This window comes from Myripristis murdjan, chromosome 19 (assembly GCF_902150065.1).
Source record: "Myripristis murdjan chromosome 19, fMyrMur1.1, whole genome shotgun sequence".
NCBI classification, from domain to species: Eukaryota; Metazoa; Chordata; class Actinopteri; order Holocentriformes; family Holocentridae; genus Myripristis; species Myripristis murdjan.
Genome location: NC_043998.1, coordinates 8,392,614 through 8,414,507, shown reverse-complemented (window position 1 = coordinate 8,414,507; position 21,894 = coordinate 8,392,614). Strand labels below are relative to the sequence as shown.

The 21,894-nt window shown below is 40.7% G+C and overlaps 1 protein-coding gene across 6 annotated transcripts; it reads right to left on the bottom strand.

Annotated features, from left to right (window-relative positions):
* Positions 1-3: 3 nt before the first annotated feature.
* Positions 4-20,514, bottom strand: tdrd1 (tudor domain containing 1). Of its 6 annotated transcripts, none has more exons than XM_030077091.1 (26): positions 20,440-20,514; positions 19,938-20,077; positions 19,099-19,136; positions 18,919-18,979; positions 18,209-18,323; positions 18,017-18,083; positions 17,379-17,465; positions 17,082-17,264; positions 16,822-16,965; positions 16,020-16,188; positions 15,800-15,883; positions 14,094-14,270; positions 13,302-13,409; positions 11,626-11,796; positions 10,949-11,200; positions 9,216-9,347; positions 8,649-8,756; positions 8,289-8,456; positions 6,969-7,343; positions 6,749-6,862; positions 6,527-6,658; positions 3,910-4,077; positions 2,362-2,760; positions 1,862-1,942; positions 1,290-1,339; positions 4-619 (listed from the first exon to the last, which is right to left on the bottom strand). In XM_030077091.1, exons 2-26 carry the CDS (start codon positions 20,050-20,052, stop codon positions 554-556), a joined length of 3,564 nt encoding a protein of 1,187 aa, XP_029932951.1. In that variant the 5' UTR covers positions 20,053-20,077; positions 20,440-20,514; the 3' UTR covers positions 4-553. The 6 variants fall into 6 exon arrangements, with proteins under 6 accessions (XP_029932951.1, XP_029932952.1, XP_029932955.1 ...); XM_030077092.1 differs by having other exon boundaries at positions 19,938-20,072; positions 20,440-20,478; XM_030077095.1 differs by having other exon boundaries at positions 19,938-20,030; positions 20,440-20,454.
* Positions 20,515-21,894: the final 1,380 nt, after the last annotated feature.

The following is a 21,894-nucleotide window of genomic DNA, read 5'->3' as shown; positions in this document are numbered from 1 at the left end:
TTTTTTTCTACAGAACTTTTATCTTAAAGCTCAGACATGTCAAACACAAATCAGTCAGGCAGGCCATCCCTGGTGGAACAGATGGAATGAACAAAGAAACAGATGGCACTACAGCATGCATTGCAATGTTAACAGTGAACAGCTTTTTTCTTTCTTTCTCTCTCTCTCTCCAGAAGTCAATGTAGAAGAAAAAGTAGTTGAGGTTTTAACATTATTGTATCTTGTACATATGACTTGCATAACAGAACAACCAAATTATCAAAGTGCAGTGTCATTTTCTGAGAACCAGATTAAAATAAATAATAAAATCAGAAATAAAAAATAAAATACAAACATGATGGAAGTTTGACCGTAAGTAAAAAACATAAAAGCCCCGAGCAAGAGTGCAAGAACAGAAACAAGGAAATAGAACAATTTGCTGGGCTGCAACACTTTAACATTAAACTTGATTTGGATGAGGACAAAAATGATAAGAAAAAAAAATGAACACACTGAGATCCACATAACAGTTAACAACATTGTAAGGCTTTGTTATTTGTGATTTTCAACATTTTTACTGTCTAGCCATTTGCTTGATAAGAGAAAGCTGCTGCTGCATCAGCTGTTCCAGGTGGTCAATCTGTTAAGGATAGGAGACATGATGATATTTTATGCCTCTGGATTTCAGGGTGTCAAGCCATGTGTGTATTATTATAATATCAAACCTACTTTCTGACATTTTTATCTAGGACAGAAACACATAAATTTGCTTTCCTTTGCCCTACAAAACAGTTACCTGGGGCTATGCTGTTGTCCCATTCTGTTTGTTTGTTTGTTAGCAGGATATCTCAGTTATGAACAAATTTGCATGACACTTGGTGGAAAGGTTGATCATGAGCCAAAGAAAACTTTTTTTTTTTTTTTCACACTGATTGGCCAAAGTGGGGCGTGGCTTCACATGAAGATGGATGTGACTTTTGAAAGGACTAAGGAAAAATCATGAAGCTTGGTAGAAATGTTGGTCATTTGGCCAGAGGCACAGACAAGCTTTTCATATGGTATGGCCAAAGGCATGAATATCCAACATGTGGAGCAAGCATATCTTGAAAACTGCAGTATTGATGGAAGTATATGCTCTACTGATAGCTCGATTCTAGTTTGGAGAAAGTGGTGCTTGTTTTCTGTCTCCACAGGCCTGGGCCCTGTTTCACAATTCATCAACTCCTAGTAATTATGTACACCAACAGCAATATTCTACCAAAGTAAATATTACAGTAATCTTTCCCAAGAATGACAGAAACAGCTCTGACCTTGGTCTTCAGTTCCAGACAGCAACAGCCAGAAGTTGCAGGACCTGAGGCTCAAATAGATAATCAAGTCAATGCCAGGTGACATGCGCCAAGTGTGACATTCACACCTTAATGCAGTATTAAAGGGACAGTGTGTAGGATTTTAACTGAGCAGAAGAAATAAATAGGATTTTATATTCAAAAGCATGATTCTTATTAGTATATAAAAATAGAAATGGACAGTCATAATATTTACATAGAGATAGAATGAGTATGAGAATGAGTAAACTGGTCACCATTCTTGCTTCACCATGTTTCAAGAACCAATCCAAACTACATTTTGCACAGAACATGTTTGGTAGTGAATGACTAGAATTGTAGAATAGTTTGTTTTGTGTCTTCAGTGGATCATTCCTATACTGTGTTTTATTCAGTGGAAATCACTGATGATGGCCAAAGGTTTTCAGAGCAATGCAGAAGTTGTGTGTTTTCTCCTAAACAAGTAACGAGCCATAATAATTCTTTTTTGTTTTAAGTTACCTTACTGAAAAATACACGTGCTAGGTTTTTCATTTTTAATGAACAATACATACCAGTAGTCTTTGTGTTGACTTTGCATGATGGAGCTCCACATGGTGGCTCCATTTGCTCAATAACCTTCTGTACTGCATCCTCTGAAAATGAGAAAAATGTCTCAGTCCTTTAACAGACCTCACCATGCGCCTCACCAGCTAATGTGATCATTCACTGTTTCATGCACTTATTTCTAGAGCCAATAACTGAGAATAACTGGGAATAATGAGCCCACAAATAGCAACAAAAGTGAGCACTGTTTTTGATATTTGAGGTGTATTTTCCAGTAACTTGCAGCCTGGCCTTAGAAAAATGAAACAGTATGATGCATACTCTAAATTGTGACATCATCTGAAAATATTAGGCTATGGCAGTTTTCACATATCACCCATGCTTAAAGGCAACTACTTGTATTTTTATAGTATTGTAGTAATCAAGACGTATGACTAAAAGTGCATCTAAATCCTGATTTGCACGTGAGTTATGATTTGACCAACCATTAACTGAGTCTGTAATTTACCAACTTTATCCTTTTGCTGGGGAGTCTGCGTTGGCCCTAGAGCCATGGCTGGGCTGCTGGTGGTAAATGTTGTACTTTCCAGCCCCTTATAAGTTTCAGTGACTGAAGCAGGCTGAGGCTGGTCAGGTGCTGCTACAGGAGTGGTGCTGGATGTGCTGTTGTTAGGGTGGTCAGCCTTCAGGGTGGGAGTCGGGCTGGGAAGATGCCTGGTCTGGGCCTGCAGCCCATCTAAGATCATTGCATTGAGCTGCCCCCGACCCCTTTCAGTGCTGAGTGTGACTGAGAGAAGGTTAGTGGAGCCGTCAAAGGACTGGACAGTGGCGAGGACGCCCTCTGAGAGCAGAGATTTGAACAGTTCCACCACTTCCACTGGCCAAACTGCAGGGAAGTGCTCTTTACCTGGAGGGTTTGAAGGAGTAATACAGGACATGTCTCATAAAGCCAATCCAGAACATTTCAGAGGAGAAACTGTGATCCAGTCTGGACACCAGAACAGATAGATAATCCAATTGTTGTTGGAAAGAAAAAAAAAAGATATTTTGCCTGTCTGCAACTATTGAAAACTACAGTCAGGAAAAATGTCTGAATGCCATTGGTATCCACTGTGTATTAGGGCAACTAGTGTTGGAGGAAGTGTATGAACTGAGGCATGTGCTGGAAGAATGATAAGGCATTTTCATCTATAATCCTCTAGTGACTAATCTATTTTAATCATGATTCAATTGTGCCACTGACGCTGAACTCTTGCCAGATCTAACATCTCCCACTGCAATTGCAAAAATTATTGCAATAGCTGTCAAAACAATGACAATACCATTTTCTTTCCCACATCGTGCAGCCGTAATTGATGTTATATCAATATTGTGATATGAGACTAGACTACGTCATGATATGACGTACAGGAAGTGATGATTTTTCCAGAGCTACAGTAAAGGGATGCAATTTTCTGAACTTTAATTAGACTTGTTCCTATTCTGCCATTCTCCTCTACCTGCATGATCTTCATACCCGCATTACTTATAATTATTTATCAAAAATCTCTTGTGACAAATGATCTTATGAAAGTGTAAATAGTAATGCCTACAATATTATCAGCATATTGATACTGAGGTATTCATTCAAAAATATCATGTTTGATTTTGCCCTTATTGTCCAGCACTAAAACTAAAGCTCTAATGACCAATACAGAGCACTTCCATGTGAGGTAGACTCCATAGCTAACGGTGATATTATTATTTCTATCTGCAGAGAAAATCTGCTAGGCAGACATGGTACTGTGATTTAAAAAAACAAGTTAAAATGGTTGACTGAAAATCTACTATCATTCATGTTAATACTGCACGTTTGAATTGATACACTGGGATATTTTTGGGACCATATTGCAAGTTGCATGTGTGTAAGGGCATAAAAATTATGAAGCTGATTTTCTTGAACTTTGCTTTTCAGAGATTCAAATTCTAATTATGAATTCATTCTAATTATGAACATGGATACACAGTGTCACTGATTCAAAACAGCCGGTTGAGCTGGGAGGTTTGCTGGCCTTACCACTGAGGGCACAGCGGGTGATCTGGAAGGGGAGCTCCAGCAGGTGCAGAGGGATGGGCATGATTCTGGAGTATGGCACCTTCTCAGTGTTGCCATAGTCGGCGTAGATAACGCTGACTTCATTCTCTTCAGCCTCCAGGACCACCGCACGATACCAGTTATTATCAGCTGGGCAAACAATGATCAAATTAGGGTGTCAAGGTTATCAGCATGTTCATGTACTCAAGTCATCATGGCTTAGTTTTTATATTTCAGCAACCCTTTCGGACACCGAGCAGAAAATGTTGTCGCTGCTTAGGACTACATCATTTTACATGAGCACTGGTCTGCCTTCACGTCACAGCCACCACAGGGCGCTCTGTGTTTTTCTTTGCTGCTTAACTGACTCAGGGTGCCAACGTCAGAATGCATTTACAAATAAATTTACAGGCAGGATTACTACAATAAAATATAAATCATACAAGCAGTCAAGTATTTTCTCAATGCAATCATCATTTACAAGTCATATGACAAGCTGGGCCTCCACAAGTATGAGATACGAACACTATTTTAAGTAATTGCTTTCCTGTTTCTTCTGCTAGTGTGGTCTTAACTTTATGACATGCAAGGCCTAATTTGGAACAGTTATGCCATTTTCAATTCAGCTGCACCTAACCGGTACTTTATCTACCTAAGGGGTTTACAAAATGGCCAGTGGATTTACTAGCTTCCATTCATGTGCTTACTCTCCCATACAGGATGTAGCAAAAGACCAATGTGTGCACTACAGTACATTTTTCCAAATCTATGGCAGTTAAGAGACTTGTTCCTCTCCTTAGAAATATGAGCTGCCTACCATCATACTGAGGTTTCCACTTAAGAGTGTGTATTTTTTTCTAGCAGGGAACAACTAGAGAGGAGAACTGTTTCAACTCAAAAAGCGTCTTTAAAAATAAAGGTTCACAACTTTTAGAAGCCCATATCACTGACAATTACCAAAGGCCCCTCTTCACATCCAAAATTTATGGCCATGGGAACAAAATCCTTTTCCCCTCAAAATCACATACCAGTCTGTCCGTGTTGTTTCAAGAGCTATAGTCAGAGTAAATCCAAGAAACACCTGACAGAACTTTCTTTCATGTGATATTACAGGAGCTGCTGTGGGCAAATAACATTCACTTGCATGACTAATGTTAACTGGGACTATTGCTATGTTTTCCAAGAATAAAACAAAGGTGAAATGTTATGGATGCTGTCAATATTATTAGTGCTTGATCAACTTCTCAAGTGTTTAACCCAGCCTTTAAGGGATAACTCCAACTACACAGCTGCCGATAAAAATCCACATATGACTGAGCGGTTTTCTGCTCAGTCCTTTCTTGGGGAGTGCAGAAAACTCCATTAAAAACAACCCTGTTGTTAGGTGGGCTGCGGAATGCATGCCAGAGTCTTGTCTCCAGCCTGCATGCTGTGTTTAAAGACGAGCCGGCCCTGTGCTCGGCTGCATGCACACTGTGTAATTATATCTACTAGCAGACATCAAATTACCCACTTGGGTCTGAAGATGCAACAACTGCAGGTGGGGTCCAAAGAAGAGGCACAGAGCAAACATAAAAAAGGGGTGGTTGGGGGACTGAGAGAGAGAGCGAGATAATGTCAGAGAGAGAAAGAGTGGGAGGACTTACATGTGCATCAGCTGGTCTGTCCTCATAAGGAGTCTTACCTGTAATCATACTGACAAATGAAATCCCTGGGAATGGAGTCGGCTGTTTGAAGATGGGATTTTCCCCCGCTGACAATGTTTATTAAACGCTACATGCAATTTCCTCATACACCATGGTGTGAAAATTAATCCACTTCACTGCGCATAGTTTTGAGGTGCAGTGAAACTAACTCTAAGTCCACGGTTTCACTCTCGTTTGCACTTGTAGAGGTAGATGTTAAGGTTATTTTTAGGTGAACATCAAACACAAGACTAGTGGCAAATTACATTTTAGCACATAGTAAAGAAAGAGCACAAGTAATCCCAAACAATATCCTAATTCCAGCCAAAGTTCCCTCAGGGCCTTCTACTATTTTACTACTGCAATCTTTCATCTATCTTTTAAAGCTTTGTTATAAAAATTTACGCAACCAATAACTTTTGGGTATTCCCTATATCTTACTTAATTTGAACACCACCACTCATCACATAATATAACAAAGTTTTTATTTGCAGCTGAGTCACCTGAGAATCAATATGATAATAACAGGTACATTTCATTTTTCAATTATCAAATTTACAAATTTCTTTTCTCTAATCCATGTGCGTCTCTTAATCCACATTTCTTCCTGTGTGATTCTAACAGATTTAGGCAAATCAAAAGATACTGGCTTTCAGTTCACTGGTGTACCTTATGGGCAGACTGTCCCTAATGTTTTGCACATGTAGTGTACATTAATTAGTTTGACAAAGAAGTGACAAGGGGCAAGAAAAAAGTGCCAAGTGTCAAAGCAGGACCTTTCCTTGAGCTGTGCGCGTTACAATTTGCACAGAAACATCTACCTAACAATGTGGCAGAAAGATTGTGTTAAAGTTTAACTCCGGATTTCCGCACTGATGGAATATTTAGTGAGGCATTGTGTATGTGTTCCTCACCAGAAAACTGAGTGCAGCAGGCAGCTGCAGGCGCTGGTTTATTCTGGACAGCAGAAGAAGAATACGAGGCCTGGTTGCTGTTGCAGTAGGTAGCCAGCTCCATCATCAACTGCTGAAGCTTCTTCACGTCCACTACACAACAACACAGAGCAGTTTGCAATAGCTAGGAGCATTATCACTGATGTGTGTATCGTTGTGAGAGACACAAGCGAGTGTTCTGACCCTGGCTGGGACTCAAGATGTAGAAGAGAGAAGGACTGATGACCGCTGCAACGCAAGGTTCAAAGGTCTGATTGAGAGGCAGCTCCACAGTCTTCCAGTCCACTGGGAAAGAAGCTGCGGAAAAAGATTTATAACATAATTTTATTCAGGCTCCTGTGACGCTGGGTCACTGGTCAATATCTCCTTTATCAACCCATGAATCATCTTAAAAATCACTTACCTGCAGACGGTGCTGCCACAGCTGGCTCCTCAGCTGGTGCATCCTTGGTGCTGGCTCCTGTCACATTAGAGGCTTGGACCTGTGAGTGACTCTGCTCCTTTTCTATCATACTCTCTGGGTTTTTGGCAAGAGTGCCAGTGGTTGCATGGGTCTCTCTGGGTGTGGGAACAGAGAGCTGCACAGCCTGTGTGGAGGACCGTCCCTGCTGCTCTGATATGAGAGTGGCTGCCACACTCTGCCCGTTGCTCTCCAGCTCCACACCATAGCCACGATCAGTGACAGAGAGGACGCGGGCAGAAAGCTGCCGGCCGTCCACCAACGTCTGGAACCAAAGCAGGGCTTCCTTGCTCCACTCTAAACCACGCGGCAGCACACCTGAATCCAAATACACACACACCTTTACTATGTGGGTTTCCTTGAAAACAGTTTTACTTGGTGGAACCAATAGATGTGGTGACACCATTATATCCGCCTAGGATGGTTTCAAATGCACTGAAAGACCCATATTATTTTATACTCATGGCAAATGACTTCAAAGTGGAATAAATTCATGATAATATTTTACATCAATTTGCCAGAGGGAAAAATCGCTTAATTTTATGCACCCATTACTACATCTAACGCCTGTAATGTCTTGGCAGTATGCAAAATACAGTGTCAATAGTGGTTCACATTACTTGCCTAGATCGTGGCAGGCTGGCATAGTCTAATTTGTCCCACCACAGTTTCATAAAGAACAAAAAATATTTTTGCACCTTATAAAGGCATTAAAGACTTCTAACGTTGTGTTTTTCATCGTTGCATCAGCAAAGCATCCCTCACTCCCAGTCAGTCAGCAAACTGCAGGCCCATCTCCAAACTGACATTTTTATCCAACATTTGGGAGAGCTGATAACTGTCTCATTTACATTTTACATCATCCTATTAGAAACATATGTGAATTTCCTGATGCACTCTCTCTTCTACTTACCATAATTTCATCCTATTTGTTTATTTTTTTCTTGGCAGAGAACCCACAAACTGCTAGCTGAGAGATTCAATACTATTTCTTAATATATAATATAATAATATTCTATGTTTTCTAAGTGTAAATTCCATTTAAAGCTCTTTCCATTTGTCGTTTCTACCAAGCAGAGATTATAGGGCTATGTTTGAATGCGATTAAAAGTTGTAAATAAAGAGACAGAACAAAGGTCCTTCAAATTGCTTATCCATTCCTAAATAAGAAAGGAAACATTCTCAGCTAAAGGAAATTTCTTCTTATTTTCTTGACAATTATTCTCTCTCCCACATGTGCGCGCGCACGCACACACACAGTACCTGCAAGCCAGCAGCGGACGGCCTGAAAGGGGAGTTTCAGGAGTCGGGGTGTTATGGCTCTGAGGTCACTCTTTAACACCCAGCTGTTGTTGCCATAGTCCACATAGTAGACTGACGCATGTTCTTCAAACACCTCTTTGACCATAACCCGGTACCATGCCCCATCACCTGAGGAGCAGAGAAAAAACATGGGAAACAAGATCCACAAAAACAATATGGTCGTATCTGGTCAAGGGACCAGTCACTCAAATACACTCAATTTTTTTTCTACAAACTTTTAAAATTACAACCACTGACAGATATGTCCTTGTAGCCAAAACAGCTTTCCTTTTGATGAACTCAGATATTTCTTAGTCTCACCAGAAAACATCGCACAGCAGGGCTCTCCTGCTTTGGGGCTGAAAGGTGGGGCGTCTGCCTTGCAGTGCTGCTTCAGTTGAGCCCCCAGCTCGATCAACATCTCATGGTCTGACCGACACACACATACACACACAGTTACTCTCTCCGAACAGTATATGAATAAGCAACATCACACACTTCAAACTGTTAGATGTTATAAGGGCAATGTATCAGAGCTTTGGCGGGGTGGGTTTGACCCAAGCTGGCTCACAACAACCGACCCACAGCTTGAATTCCCATTTAAAACATATTTTGAAATAACTGAATTGAAATGACACACAGCTCAGTCCTGCTTCTGACCACCTGACTTAAAGTACATGTACTTTTATCAACACAGGCCAAATATATTACCAATTGAAAAGTCAGCCATTACACAATTACAAAGCTTGTCATTTCGTGATCAATGGAAAAAAACAGTATAAGGCCACGTTGTTTATAATGAGACAATAGGGAAGTTATTACCAATCAATAATCAACTTGACATTCATGTTTTGTTGGCATAAACCGTTATGGTCTGCCCTCTTGTACCTTTAGGATTGTGAATGCGGCAGTAAAACTCTTCAGGGTTCTCCACGACGCTGACCAGCAGCGCCACTGTCTGGCCATCAGTGGGAAGCTCAGCACAAGACCACACCAGTGGCTCTTCTGCTTGTCCAGACGCTGTGGAGGACAATTCAGCACCGAAAGAAATAATGCTGTGTATGTGGCCTCATCTGCTCTCGATTAAGCAACTGCAGTGGCTTATTTGATGAACTAATTCAATTATTCAATTCAATTCAATCTGGTCTTGGATTTATGAGAAGTGAAAATCTCAGTTAGAAGCAGCAACTAGTCAACTGTATAAGCATCATAAAAGTAATTTAAAAATGCTTATGTTTCTCAGACAGGAACGATGTTAAATTCACATCATACATTTCTAATGACCTTTCAGGCAGGAGATTAAATCATTTTTATAGTCAGTCTAAGAAAATAATGTCTATGATTGAGTATAGATGTATTTGGATTGTGTAAGGCATGGGGGAGGGGCAAGAAAATGCTTATGTCTGTGGTTTGGAAGGTGGCCTTGTGGGCATCAGCACAACCTTGGTGAAGTGGGCTTGAATGAGTCCCTATTAGCTACAGGATTGTTGCTCTGAAAATGACCCTGCACTCCGACAGGCCAGAGGGAGGGCAAATGGAAACATTTACCATGGGGATCATGGATTTTCATTAACATTGTCAGTGTTTCCCCTATTTTCACTCTCATGAATATCAATAGGCAAATGATTTTCACTGGCTCTGTGCAAGCACAAGATCCCATGTTATCATAGAATTATTTTGAATCCTTGACTAGTGCACCAAATCCCAGAATTCTCCTGTGCTTCATTCTTCAAACGACATCTGCGTGAAAGGTGCTGTTAGAGTAGTGTAGCCCCTTTAAAGAATAGAGCAGGGCGTACTGTGTGTGCGGCTGAGCGAGTGTGACAGCGAGTGGCAGCAAAGAGGCCGTGAATGTAGGCAGAGCAGAGGAAAAAGCAGTAAGTTGTCTGGCGGTAAATATATAATATGGGCTAGAGTGTCAGTTAATAAATGCTGCCACTTCTCAAGAACAAGAAAAGTCTCGTCTGTTGTTTCTTCAACTGCAGAAAAATTGAGCCATAGCAAACGTCTCCCCTAGGACTATGCCCAAATGTTGCAGCCATATTATGTAGGCTACTAATACATCGATGGTGAGCATTGGGTATCATCTTTTCTACTTCTACTTCTAAACGTGATTTAATTGTTGCAAGTTTATCAGTTACACATTTTAGAAAACTAGACATAGAAACAATAGTCTGTAAATGAAAATGAGACTTTTTTTCTAATTCTTCCATACAATTCCAGAGCTGGAAGTTATTAAAATCATATTCCATACTTTTTCATACTTTTCCAGACTACGCAGAAACCCTGTGCCTCTGACTGGGTGACAAATCCGAATGAAGAAACTTTTCTAATAGAGTAAAGAGACCTCTAGCTCTTTTAAATAATTTAGGAGCTCAAAGTACTCTAAAAATACATTAATGCAATATTAATTCCACAAGAGAACACTGTCTGAATATTCTTGAATTTAAAACCACCCTGAGAAGTTTTATTCTTATGTGTGCAGATTTGAGTTTATGAACACTGCGCTTTCCTGGTCCCACTCACTTCCACAAAATCTTCAAAATTGACATTTTAAAATTTTTAAATTTGACAGTTCTGCCACAGAATTGTTAATTAAATTAATTTAGAGGCCTGTTTACCCTGTGCGTCTCCAGCAGCAGTCATCGCCTGCTCGGCCGGCTGGTTGCAGCTGGTGCTGGGGGCAGCGTAGCCAGCAGAGATCAGCACCTCGGCCACATTGGCCTGAGGGTCACTGGCCTCATCGATCAGGGACACCAAAGCCTTGTCCTCACGCCCTCCCATGATCTTCACACATAAGATGCGGTTGGACACTATGGACTGCATGGCCAACACACACGCCTCCGACCAGGATTCCCCTACCGGTTGCACGCCTGGCAAAGAAACCAAGGATAACAGGACATGACTGTATGTATGAAATTTTGTGCAAGTTTTGATACATACTGGACATTTTGCTCATAATATTTTATTTGAAGACTGTATCAAACTGCAAATTTATGCCTGCCAATCCGCCTCCCAGTGTATTCATGGTTCCAATTTCATGTACACATAACTAACCCTACTTAAAAATTACAAAGGGAGGGGGGAGGTTTCAAAATTTCATGCTACCATTGTAGCCACCTTTCATTGCTGATTTTACATCAGGCCCCAAAAGTACTAAGTGTCAACAGGTCACATGATCCCATTATATAAATTATCCATTATATAAATTCCAATGTGATTTTAGGTCTCAGATCAGGACTGTTATTCTATGGTCATTTTCAAACCTTTCAGAGGGCTTGGACAGTGGGGATATTACCTGCTAGAGCACACGGGATAGCCTGCATAGGCAATGCCAGCAGTGAGGTGCTGAGGGGCCGCAGGCAGGCCAGATCCACCTCCTCAGAGTTACCAAAATCAATGTAGCCGACACAAACACGCTCCTCAGATGAATAGGCCAGCACTTTAGCCCTGTACCACTGGTTGTCCTCTGGGGGGGTGGGGGACAAACACACACACACACACACACACACAGGTAAGGGTCAGACCTTCAATTCACAAAGGTCTGCTGAAAGCCTGTAAAAGACAATTTTTTTAAATATAATAAATATGATAAAAATGTAATAAAGGAGGCAGTGAAAGTGAAGGGGACAGTAAGTCTGACTCTTCATTTCAAATGTCAATACTTCTCCAGAATCTCTGACTCCACTTTTAACTGAGAAGAATCTGATCAGTTTAATCTCTGTGTGGCAAGAATTTACTTCCTTTTCTCAGCAACAATACCAACACACAGTTTGTTTGTTTGGCAGAATAAGATAGCCTGACCTTATTTTCAAAAAGATTTAAATTCATCCCTTATTGCCCTCTACAGAGGAAATTTCCTTTCAGTCTGCAAACAAGTAATACTCAAGACACGGTATAAACAAACAAGAATATCACAACAGCACAAGCCTGCTAAAGATAAATACATATGTAGTGCTGCAGTCTAAATATTGGAAATACATCTAAATACCTACCATTCTTATCCTTGCACAGCAAAGTTCAGACGTTACTTTACAAAGATCTCAGTTCCAAACCACAAACACACATACAGTACAAATACAGCACTGATGCTACCTTTGAAGGTTTTTTGCTCTCTCTAACTTACTCATCTGCAGTATGTGTTGCTTTAACATTTTATGTTATACAACAAAATGGACAGGATAAAGAAATCTAACACAATGACTACGTTTACATGCACACCATATTCCGGTTCGGGTCAATATTCCGGTTCGGGTAACTGCGCTGCGGCAACTGGAATATTCCGTTTACATGTTAGTTGGCATGTTCCTGTGTTTTGGCGTATTCCACTCTCTTACGTAATGCAACACTCAGCCACGGGGGGCAGCAGCACACGTATACGTGTCTGGTCTGCTGGAAATACAGAAGAAGAAGAAGCAGTAGAAGAAGAAGCTCTCGCTATTTCTGTGTTTTCTCCCATCGATATACTCCATGATATTAAAATCTTTCATTAGCTGAAGGCAGACTGCAGTCTCCTCCTCACTCCATAAATGCTGACTCTTGCTGCTGTTCGCCATGCTATTCGCTAGGTCGTTCTCCCCGCTTGCAGTAACCATAGCAACAAAGGATTCATTGTGAGTCGAGCATGCGCAGATGCGACTGAATATTCCGGTTCGGGGCATTTTCCGACTAAGGTGTTTACAAGCCCCAATATTCCGGTTGGAACAGGCATATGCCAGGGGTCTTATTCGGAATTCTCTCCAACCGGAATATGACCTTAATCGGGTTCGGTGCGTGTTTACATGACACGTGCGCAACCGGAATATTGTGAATATTCCGGTTAAAACAGGAATATGGTGTGCATGTAAACGTACTCATTGCCCAACTGGACATTAACATATAACATATCAAACCTTTAGAAGCAGTGAGCCCCTGTGAGTTGAATGATCTCCAGTGGAAAACCGTGATATACCTGCATGTGCACATGGGCTGTACCTGAAAACTGGGCACAGCAGGCGGTGCCAGGGGCTGGTCTGAAGTTCTGGCTGGCAGGGAGCTGGAGGCAGTGTTCCCTCAGCTTCAGCTGCAGCTCCTGGATCACACCTGCAAACCACAAGCTCTCCAAAGTTTAGTTCTTGAATTCAACAAGATGCTTTTTCATGGCATTACAACAAGTCATTTTGCATGTGATGGTGCTGCACCACTGAGCTGGGCCTTGTGCACATATGTAGATTCTAGTGTTGTTCAGCTACTTCAAGCCTTCACTCCAAATCAACAGTAATGCCTATCCCTGCCTTGACAAACTACCTATTGTTGTTTGTAACAATCTGATAGTGTATAGTTTCAGTACATCATAAACAGATGTCACTGTAAGGAAGCAAAAGCTGCTCAGTTTTAAAAGATAAGGGATACACAAGCAATTCTAGGCTGGTACCTAGACAAAAGAATAAGTTTCATTCATTTGGCACAGTGCCTTGAAAAATGTCATCATAAACACAGAAAGTGGCAATAACTTCAGTGTTACTAGCTTGTTGTCCAGAACACAGTGTTAGACACAAAACATGCACTTATTCACTTACAAAATGAAACCAAGTGATTTTAGCACTTGTGTAGCCAGTCAGCTTTAAATATTAGCTTTAAAAAGCATATCTGATTCATCTGCTGTGTGAACATAGTGTTACTTGAGAACCTTTACATCTATGGTTGTAATTATTAGCCATATTGAACAAGCTTTAAGCACCCAGGTCCAGAGGTCTAGCAGTGTTTACCAGATCAGATGCTACTCACTAGCATTCTCCACCTTCTGACATATAATGTCAAGGGGTGACTGGAGGTGGGTGACCACAACAGAGAAGGAGTCACCCAGTGCCTGAGTCAGTGGCTCCGGTGGCTGGGCCCAAGTGTTATCATCCTTCCCGTTGGACAAACGCTTGAAGTTTTCCAAGGAGGCATTCTCCAGGGCATCTGAAGAAAGCCAAAAGACATGAAAATTCTATTTCATGCCTGCACAGAAACATATATATTAATTTAAACATATCGACTAACAACTAATTTTCCAGAGGACCTTGGAGAACAATATGCACATTCAACAGTATGTGTATTTTACATGTATACAAAAGTAGGGCTCAATGCTTTCAACGATGCAGAAAACAGAATCTGATAATGAAAACTGAAGTGTTAAATGCCAAACATCATAGAATTTGTCAAAATGTGGATGCAATTTAGAAAAAAAAAAATAAAAAAATCAGGGTTTTCCCTGCCATTACAAGTTTTTTTTCCACACCACCTAAGCTCAGTGAACAGAAAAAAAACTATGTTGAGGATCTCTACCATGCTATGTCACAAGCTGCTGCAGCTTCTGTACTCTGCCTGCCATCTCTGTATCAAAAAATTGTAGCTCCTGCAATTTGCATTTTGCAGTTGGTCATACTGCGATTTGGATATTATTTCATGTAATTTTCAGCCATATCAGACACTGTGTGAAATGTAGTGGTGTTACAGGTGTTTCATCAAATCAAGGGCTCCCATTAATGCTCCTGCCCTGTTGACAATATGCACTGAAGTCAAACACGATGAGCACGCAGCACACAGCGTTATCTGTCTCCATTAGCATCCACCATTCTACCTGAATTGATCATGCATGTGCATAACAAAAATAGAGGTGACCCTGAAGCTGGTAGGACAATGTGTGGCTCTGTACTTGAACTTCAAAGTTGAACTGCCTATCCAAAACAGAATAATAAATAAGTAAATCTACAAACCTGTCCACCAAGTGCAAACATCAAATCATTTTAGCTGCCAAAAACAGATCGTGTTATTTAGTAGTGTTTTCCTCACAAACTAGATGATGCCAAACAATCACAGATGGTGCGGAAATTTTGAGTTGCTGCTGAATTTTTAAGTAAATTCAAGTAACTGTAGGTAACTGATACCCAATAAGAAGGCCCAGATTGCTGCAGCATTCACTCCTTGCTCTCTTCAGCCTGTACAGACATTAATAACAGCAACACTGCACAAAAACATTTTCTTGTAATTCTGCCAAATTTAGTTTAAAAAAATTAACTGAGACCCATAACTGTGACACCAAGGAGATTTTACCAAATCACTTGTCACCAAAGGTGAGAAGAAGGAAAAAATAAATTATGTCCACTAGAGCATTCACAAGCAATATGTCTGTGGAGGTATAGTTTTTTCTCCAAATATGAAATCTAATCAGGCACTGATGTTGCCATGGCAACAAAATTCAATAAATTTTGTGGCCTAACCACAACACATCCACACTAAATAACTTAAGGAATAACTGTAGCATAAGGAGCATTAACAACAAAATGGACACGACAATGGACACAGGACAATCACAAATCCATAGTCCCTGTTGCATATAATGAAATCATCTTTTTTTTTTTTTTTAAAGATAATTGTGGAGCTCTAGCGTGCAAACTGATTTGCCTTTTACATGATGCACATGAACAGTTAACAGTTAACTGACTTACTTATTTCTTGCTTTGTTGGTTTCACATTGGTTTCCTCCTCAAGCGCATAACCACATTCAATGAGAAATGTGCTCAGCTGCTTGCCTGAAAGGTGGGGTGACAACATTTATATTAGCTGAATACTGAAAAAGTTTTCCAGGAAAAAATAGACTTTTGTGCATTCCTTGTCAAAGAGTCCCCATCACTACAACATAAATTAATCAGCATGTGAATAACCTACCCATGAAAGGAAGCAGAATATCCACAGCATGGACGTGATCACTCTCCAGTAAGCCCACCACACTAACGGTCAGGTTCTTGCCAGTAACAGCCTGTCTTAACACTATGCAGCACTCCCCTGTCCAGGTGTCACTTGGTGGCACCACTCTGGCAACACAGCACCTCAGTGCCTGGAAGAATTAAATGCAGCTACTGGTGTCATGATGCAAAAAACTACATTCAGCACAAAGGTATTTACTGAAAAGATTATTGGAAGCAGCAAGTTATTAAGGGATGGCAAATGTAACCCTAACAGTTGTCAGTGTCAAAAAAATATTCCCCTAGGATTTGGTGCAAGTCGGTCTTGTCCAGGTTGCTGCCTGTGTCTGTGTACAACCTGGAAATGCCAAAGCACCACTTGTTTAAGTTGAGTAGTAGTTAATAATCGACACTTGCTGGAAAAAAAAAGAAATGTTCTTGGTTACACTAATATTGTTCATGTGGCCATACTGCTTTTTGGTCAATAAAACACTTATGGTGATGTTGAGTAGTTTTTCAACCCTTATCAACCAACCCCCTGTACAAGTTAACGGTGGAGCTTCCCTGTGAGGAAGGACTGTCAGTAGCGGAAAACGAAATCAAGAAAAGGAAAGCGAGCGGAGTCCAAAAGAATCAAAGTGAAACTGTTCCATGTAGTGGGAAAACAGCATCAGTAGGCACATTTAGACAACATGAGTAGGAACTATTCACACCCAACTATCCAGGGTCTGGAAGGTTTGTCCTTGTTTTTATGAATGTTGTGAATGGCGTTGACATGTACTCACACAGGGAGGAGCACGCTTGATATTGGTTGCCAGGGGCTGGATCCTGTTCAAAGGAACATCCTCCTCATTGCCAAAGTCAATGTAAAGGATGCTAGCTGTCTTCTGATCAGCAGCCATAGATTGAACCAGGCCTCGGTACCAATTCTACAAACAGAAAAAAGGTAGAAAATAGGAGAGAGTGCAAGGGTAAACCTGAATGGTGCAGGCTGGATGACAAACAATAGAACTGGTTGAGGATGCATGGAAAAAAAACTGCTTACCAGATCATGGGAGAACTGAACAGCGCAGACCTCCCCCAGGTTGGGTGTATATGCTGTCACTGATGAGCAGCCGCTGTAGGTCTTCTGCAGCTCAGTGGTAATTTGGTGCAGAGCGTCCAGCACCTCAGGGCTCTGGGCAAGGAGGAAAAACTTGCTTGGGCTGTGGAGTTCCAACACTGTCGCCTGAAAACCAACATACACATACCAAATGAACGCAACTATAACAGACTCTGCTGCTTAATACTGATCCCACCATTAAAACAGCTTTACAGTGAAGCTAAAATGGCCATGTAATACCTGGATTTCTGTTCCTTTAGCAAGTGTAGTCATCTCCAGGTCCCTCAAATAAACCCTTTGAGGGGTGGATGCATCACCCTGGTTCATCTGATAGAGGTAATACCAAGATAGAGATATAGATGTTACAGAGTATATCAAACAAACCAAGGCTTATGAACAGACTTATTCACAAGGTGGCACAAATCCTCACAATAATTTTACAAATACTGTCCTTCTAATTAAAAAATGTGTAGGTAACTTGGCAGAACGGGCGGAATACATCAAAAACGTATTTATCTGTGTGGCTCCAGTAATAGGAACAGGAATTTGCAAACTGCTTCCCCTCTGTGGCAACATTAGGCTCAGCTAGGCTGTTTAAGCGGGGGGAATCCAGTGTGCACAGATGTAGTGCACATGCAAAGAAATGGCAATAAGGTAGCAAGGCCTCCTTGAAGTGATGTGCTAAAATCTGTTTGATTTGAATCAATCAACAAATGAGATTGCACCCCCAGGAGCAGCCTAGAAGACTGTCTTTTTTTCTCCCTGTGTATTATGGTGATTTGTCATAATTTTGAGGGAAAAAGTTACCTACAGAATCTTTAACAGAGCTTGAAGCTGTTATTCTCATCAGGAGACTACAGACCCTTCAGATGGTTTACCTTCGGCTCTGGCTGGCTGGTTCTGTCTCCTACCACTGGCGAAACTATGGCTTCCACAGGAGTTTCTCTTTGGGTGAAAACAAGTGAGCGCACTTTATTTGTAAAGACACACTGTCCTCATTTAGCTTCCAAATGTTCAACCATCTATTTCAGTCATAATAAGTTTAACAACTGGAAATGCCTGGTCCTCACTTTGCAGGAGCTGGAGTGCTGGCCTTACAAATGTGTCTGTGTGCCCTCCAGTCTTCAGACTGACATACCACAGAGCAGTAGAAAGTCTTCTTGCACCGCATGCATCGAAAATTAGCTATCAATAACACAATCAATAACAATTAGAAACTGCTTACAGAGACAAACATAATTCGAAAGCTATATTACCACTGTGATTCATTAAACATAACCAGTTAAGATAATGAGATCATACATTATCCTAATTAATAATGTATGCAATAATGTATTAATATAATGCCAACATAACTGTCTTTGCATAACACATGCAGTATTCATTTGAACTGTTCATCTCTAAATCTTGATATACTGCTTTCAAGAAAAGGTTTTCCTTATAAAAAATGAAATTGTATTCAACAAGCAGCTCCAAAATTAAATCAAACTGCTTGCAAGAATGTCCCCACACACAATTTAAACAAAAGCATAAAGAATCGACATGTGACAGATTATAGATCCTGTTTCTTTACAGTTACTTACTGGAAATAATGATCGATATTGTAAAAATTCCAATGACCCCACAATGGCAGCCTCTGATTCATGTACACAGTCAAATTTCTGACATATATTAGACATATCTGGCTCTTTCCTGGACTGCAGAAGGCCTAAACACATAACTGACAAATTGTTCATGAAAAACAGCTTTGCTCTGTTATTTTTAGGATGAAAACATTTACCTTGCTGACCACAGAAATTACAAAAGTTCACTTTCCTCAGTGGAGGCATGGATTCCCCCAACTGTGAAGACAGGAATAAAACTTAATCAAAAAACTGGCACTCAAGAAGGGATTTCATTTTAATACAACACATCCTCTTAGCCAATACTGAAGCACAGCAAGCACAAGTTTGATACATACCATATCTTCGTTCCTTTCAGTCAATGAAAGCATAGCACCTGTACGGGGGATATTTTATTTCAGACGAAAATGTCTTGACATGTCTTCAAGGACAAAAAAACAAACAAACAAAAAAAAAATCAAGAATCAAACAACAGTTGGGCATGATTTAACTCGACCTTGACCGGGATGACCGATAACAAAGACAGACATGCTCAGTAAGTTCAAGTTCATTTAGAGCAGGGGTGTCAAACTCGTGCCATGGAGGGCCGAGAGGCTGCAGGTTTTCATTCCAACCAACAACTCCTCCAGGTGATTTCACTGATCACCCTACCTCCAAACAGAGAGGCGGGACTAATCAGTGAAATCACCTGGTGGAGTTGTTGGTTGGAATGAAAACCTGCAGCCTCTCGGCCCTCCATGGCACGAGTTTGACACCCCTGATTTAGAGCATTTAGCGCGCAGAACAGAAGTTATTCCATTATCGGACATACAGCCAGGACTTGATGCGAGTTTCTCTAATGTCCTTTCCTGAACCATACTCCAGCACCGTTTTCTTTATATTTCACAGCTATCTGTTCACTGGATGTTATCACCTTATATTACCATGTTAAACTGTCATTCACCGGCTGTTAGCTGGGGATCCCTATAGTTTATGGGTATAAAGATCGCCTGGCCGCAAGTTGTCCGATAATGGACACAGATATGTTACCGTTAGTGATGCTGGCTGGGGTCTGTGGCTGTGGCAATGGTCTTGGGCCGGGCGGGGTGAGAGGAGAGGCATACCCAAAAAGTGGGTATGCACTATATGCGGCGCATAGGTGCGCCGCGCTAGAGGGGGCTGTAATGTGTCTGCATACCCCTCAGAAAAGTGGTAGTTGCGCTGCTGGCGGTGGGAGCTCCGCCAGGGTTGGTTGTGGGTTTTCTCAGAGGCAGGTTGGGCCGAACCACGTCTGGAGAAGATGGGCGGATCATGGCGGCAGCTGGCAATACTACTAGACTTAACATTACACAAAAATTGTCCGAACAGAGCAGTCACTGACAATAACTTTAAATATCAACCATAACTTATTTGCATTATAAAAACAGTGCTAACTTCAGTCGCAGTTATTTAATCGTCAAATATCGCATTGCATTGTCAACTCACGCTAACAACCACTAGCAAGCTAATACAGAAATTGGGGCTAATAGCTAACTTGACTAACGTTAGCATTTCGGCCAAAAATAGTCAAGACATCAACTTCATATACAGTGTGGGTTACTACAAAAACAGCAAAGCAAATGCAACTATTCAAACGTGACACTGTGGACATTTTATGAACGTTTTATATTTTTAAGCAGTCATTGCAGGTCGTCTTTTACCTGAGTCCACGTGTTGCCTAATTCACCACACAAGATGCACTATAGACATGCGCAGTGGCAGGAAGTGGGAGAAAACTGCGTTACTTTTTCGATACAGCGAAGTATTGTTATACTGATTAGTTTACTACGTTTAGTTTCCCCATATTTTGAACATTCATCATTCTGCAAGAGATTAAGAGCTCAGTATTTTAAGATCTTAGCAACTGTTTACTGTGCAAATGATTTGGGACAATGTTGTGCCCTAAATATTATTATTATTATTATTATTATTGTTGTTGTTGTTGTTGTTGTTGTTGTTGTTGTTGTTGTTGTTATTATCTTTTTTTTTTTCAGATATTTTTCTTCCATGGCTTTTTGCACAGAATGTTTGTTTGTTTGTTTTTTTAATCAGCCTGAGAGAAGCATTGGCGTTTGTTGGAATTTTTTTAGTCACCATTAAGAGCTCTACACTGATGTGCATTTATATCTATACCCTATAGCGTCTGCAGTTTTATGAATTCTTTAAAGAGGGGATGAAAAGAGAGTCATAAACAATTCGTCTTGCTTTTTGTCTCACCTGTATTATTTTTGTATGCATTCTAGTTGTCTCTGCTCTTTCCCAATAACTTTACTGGCCATGTTGATAATTCTGGATAGTCTATTTTTTTTTTATTATTATTATTCTTAGACCCCATGTGCCCATACCATGGACACATGGTATGGGCACATTATAAGTTAAAACACTTGCAACAAGACTTATGTAAATAGTCTCCAAGATGTCCTTGCTTGTATCATATGAATCCAGTTTCCTGATTAGATACAGGCATTGCATTGCTTTTTAAAAGATGTAATAAGTGGTAGCTGCAAAACTTTAAGTGCCATCAGTAAAGGTCCCTGCATATTTAAATTCCTCTACTGCTGCAACGGGCTACTGGTTGATCAGAACAGGTGGAAAATATTGGGACTGGCAGATGCCTGTCACACTGAGCTGTTCCATGATGTAAGCCTACAGTGTGACTCATGTTGGAGAAATGCTGAAAAACATGTTTGACACTGCCCACTGCACATACTGGAGATTGCTTACATGTCAGATTGTATAACTGTTCTATCTGTGGCGTAGCTTATTATGTGCGGAGTCTTTTTTTTTTTTAAAATATTAAGTAGTCACAGCCATTCCAGTGAGTCAGTATGTACAAAACCAGGCCAGGGCCCTCCAGCTCTGTTACACCTAAATGGAACACCTGTGTTTACCCAAATTGGCTGCTGTGAGAAACATCACTACCTGCCATGAAAACTGACCGTCAGAGGTGCATTTCATTTTAAATAAATTAAAGTGCATAGGAACACATCTTTTCCTCACACTTATGCTACTTAATCCTCTTCCACTCAGACTTAGTAGTAATCTACTTTGTCTTTATTTTATAAACAAAATTAAAGTTGTAAATTGCTCCAAATAAGAGCAACTCTCAATGGGTG

What these genes read in the sequence shown, in the direction of transcription:
- tdrd1 (XM_030077091.1), bottom strand. Translation starts at nt 20,052, where the DNA reads ATGATCCGCCCATCTTCTCCAGACGTGGTTCGGCCCAACCTGCCTCTG. An exon ending in TTCAGTTCTCCCATGATCTG is followed by an intron (nt 16,966 to 17,081) that starts GTAAGCAGTTTT and finishes TTCTGTTTGTAG; the next exon opens with AATTGGTACCGAGGCCTGGT. An exon ending in TATTCTGCTTCCTTTCATGG is followed by an intron (nt 15,884 to 16,019) that starts GTAGGTTATTCA and finishes CCCACCTTTCAG; the next exon opens with GCAAGCAGCTGAGCACATTT.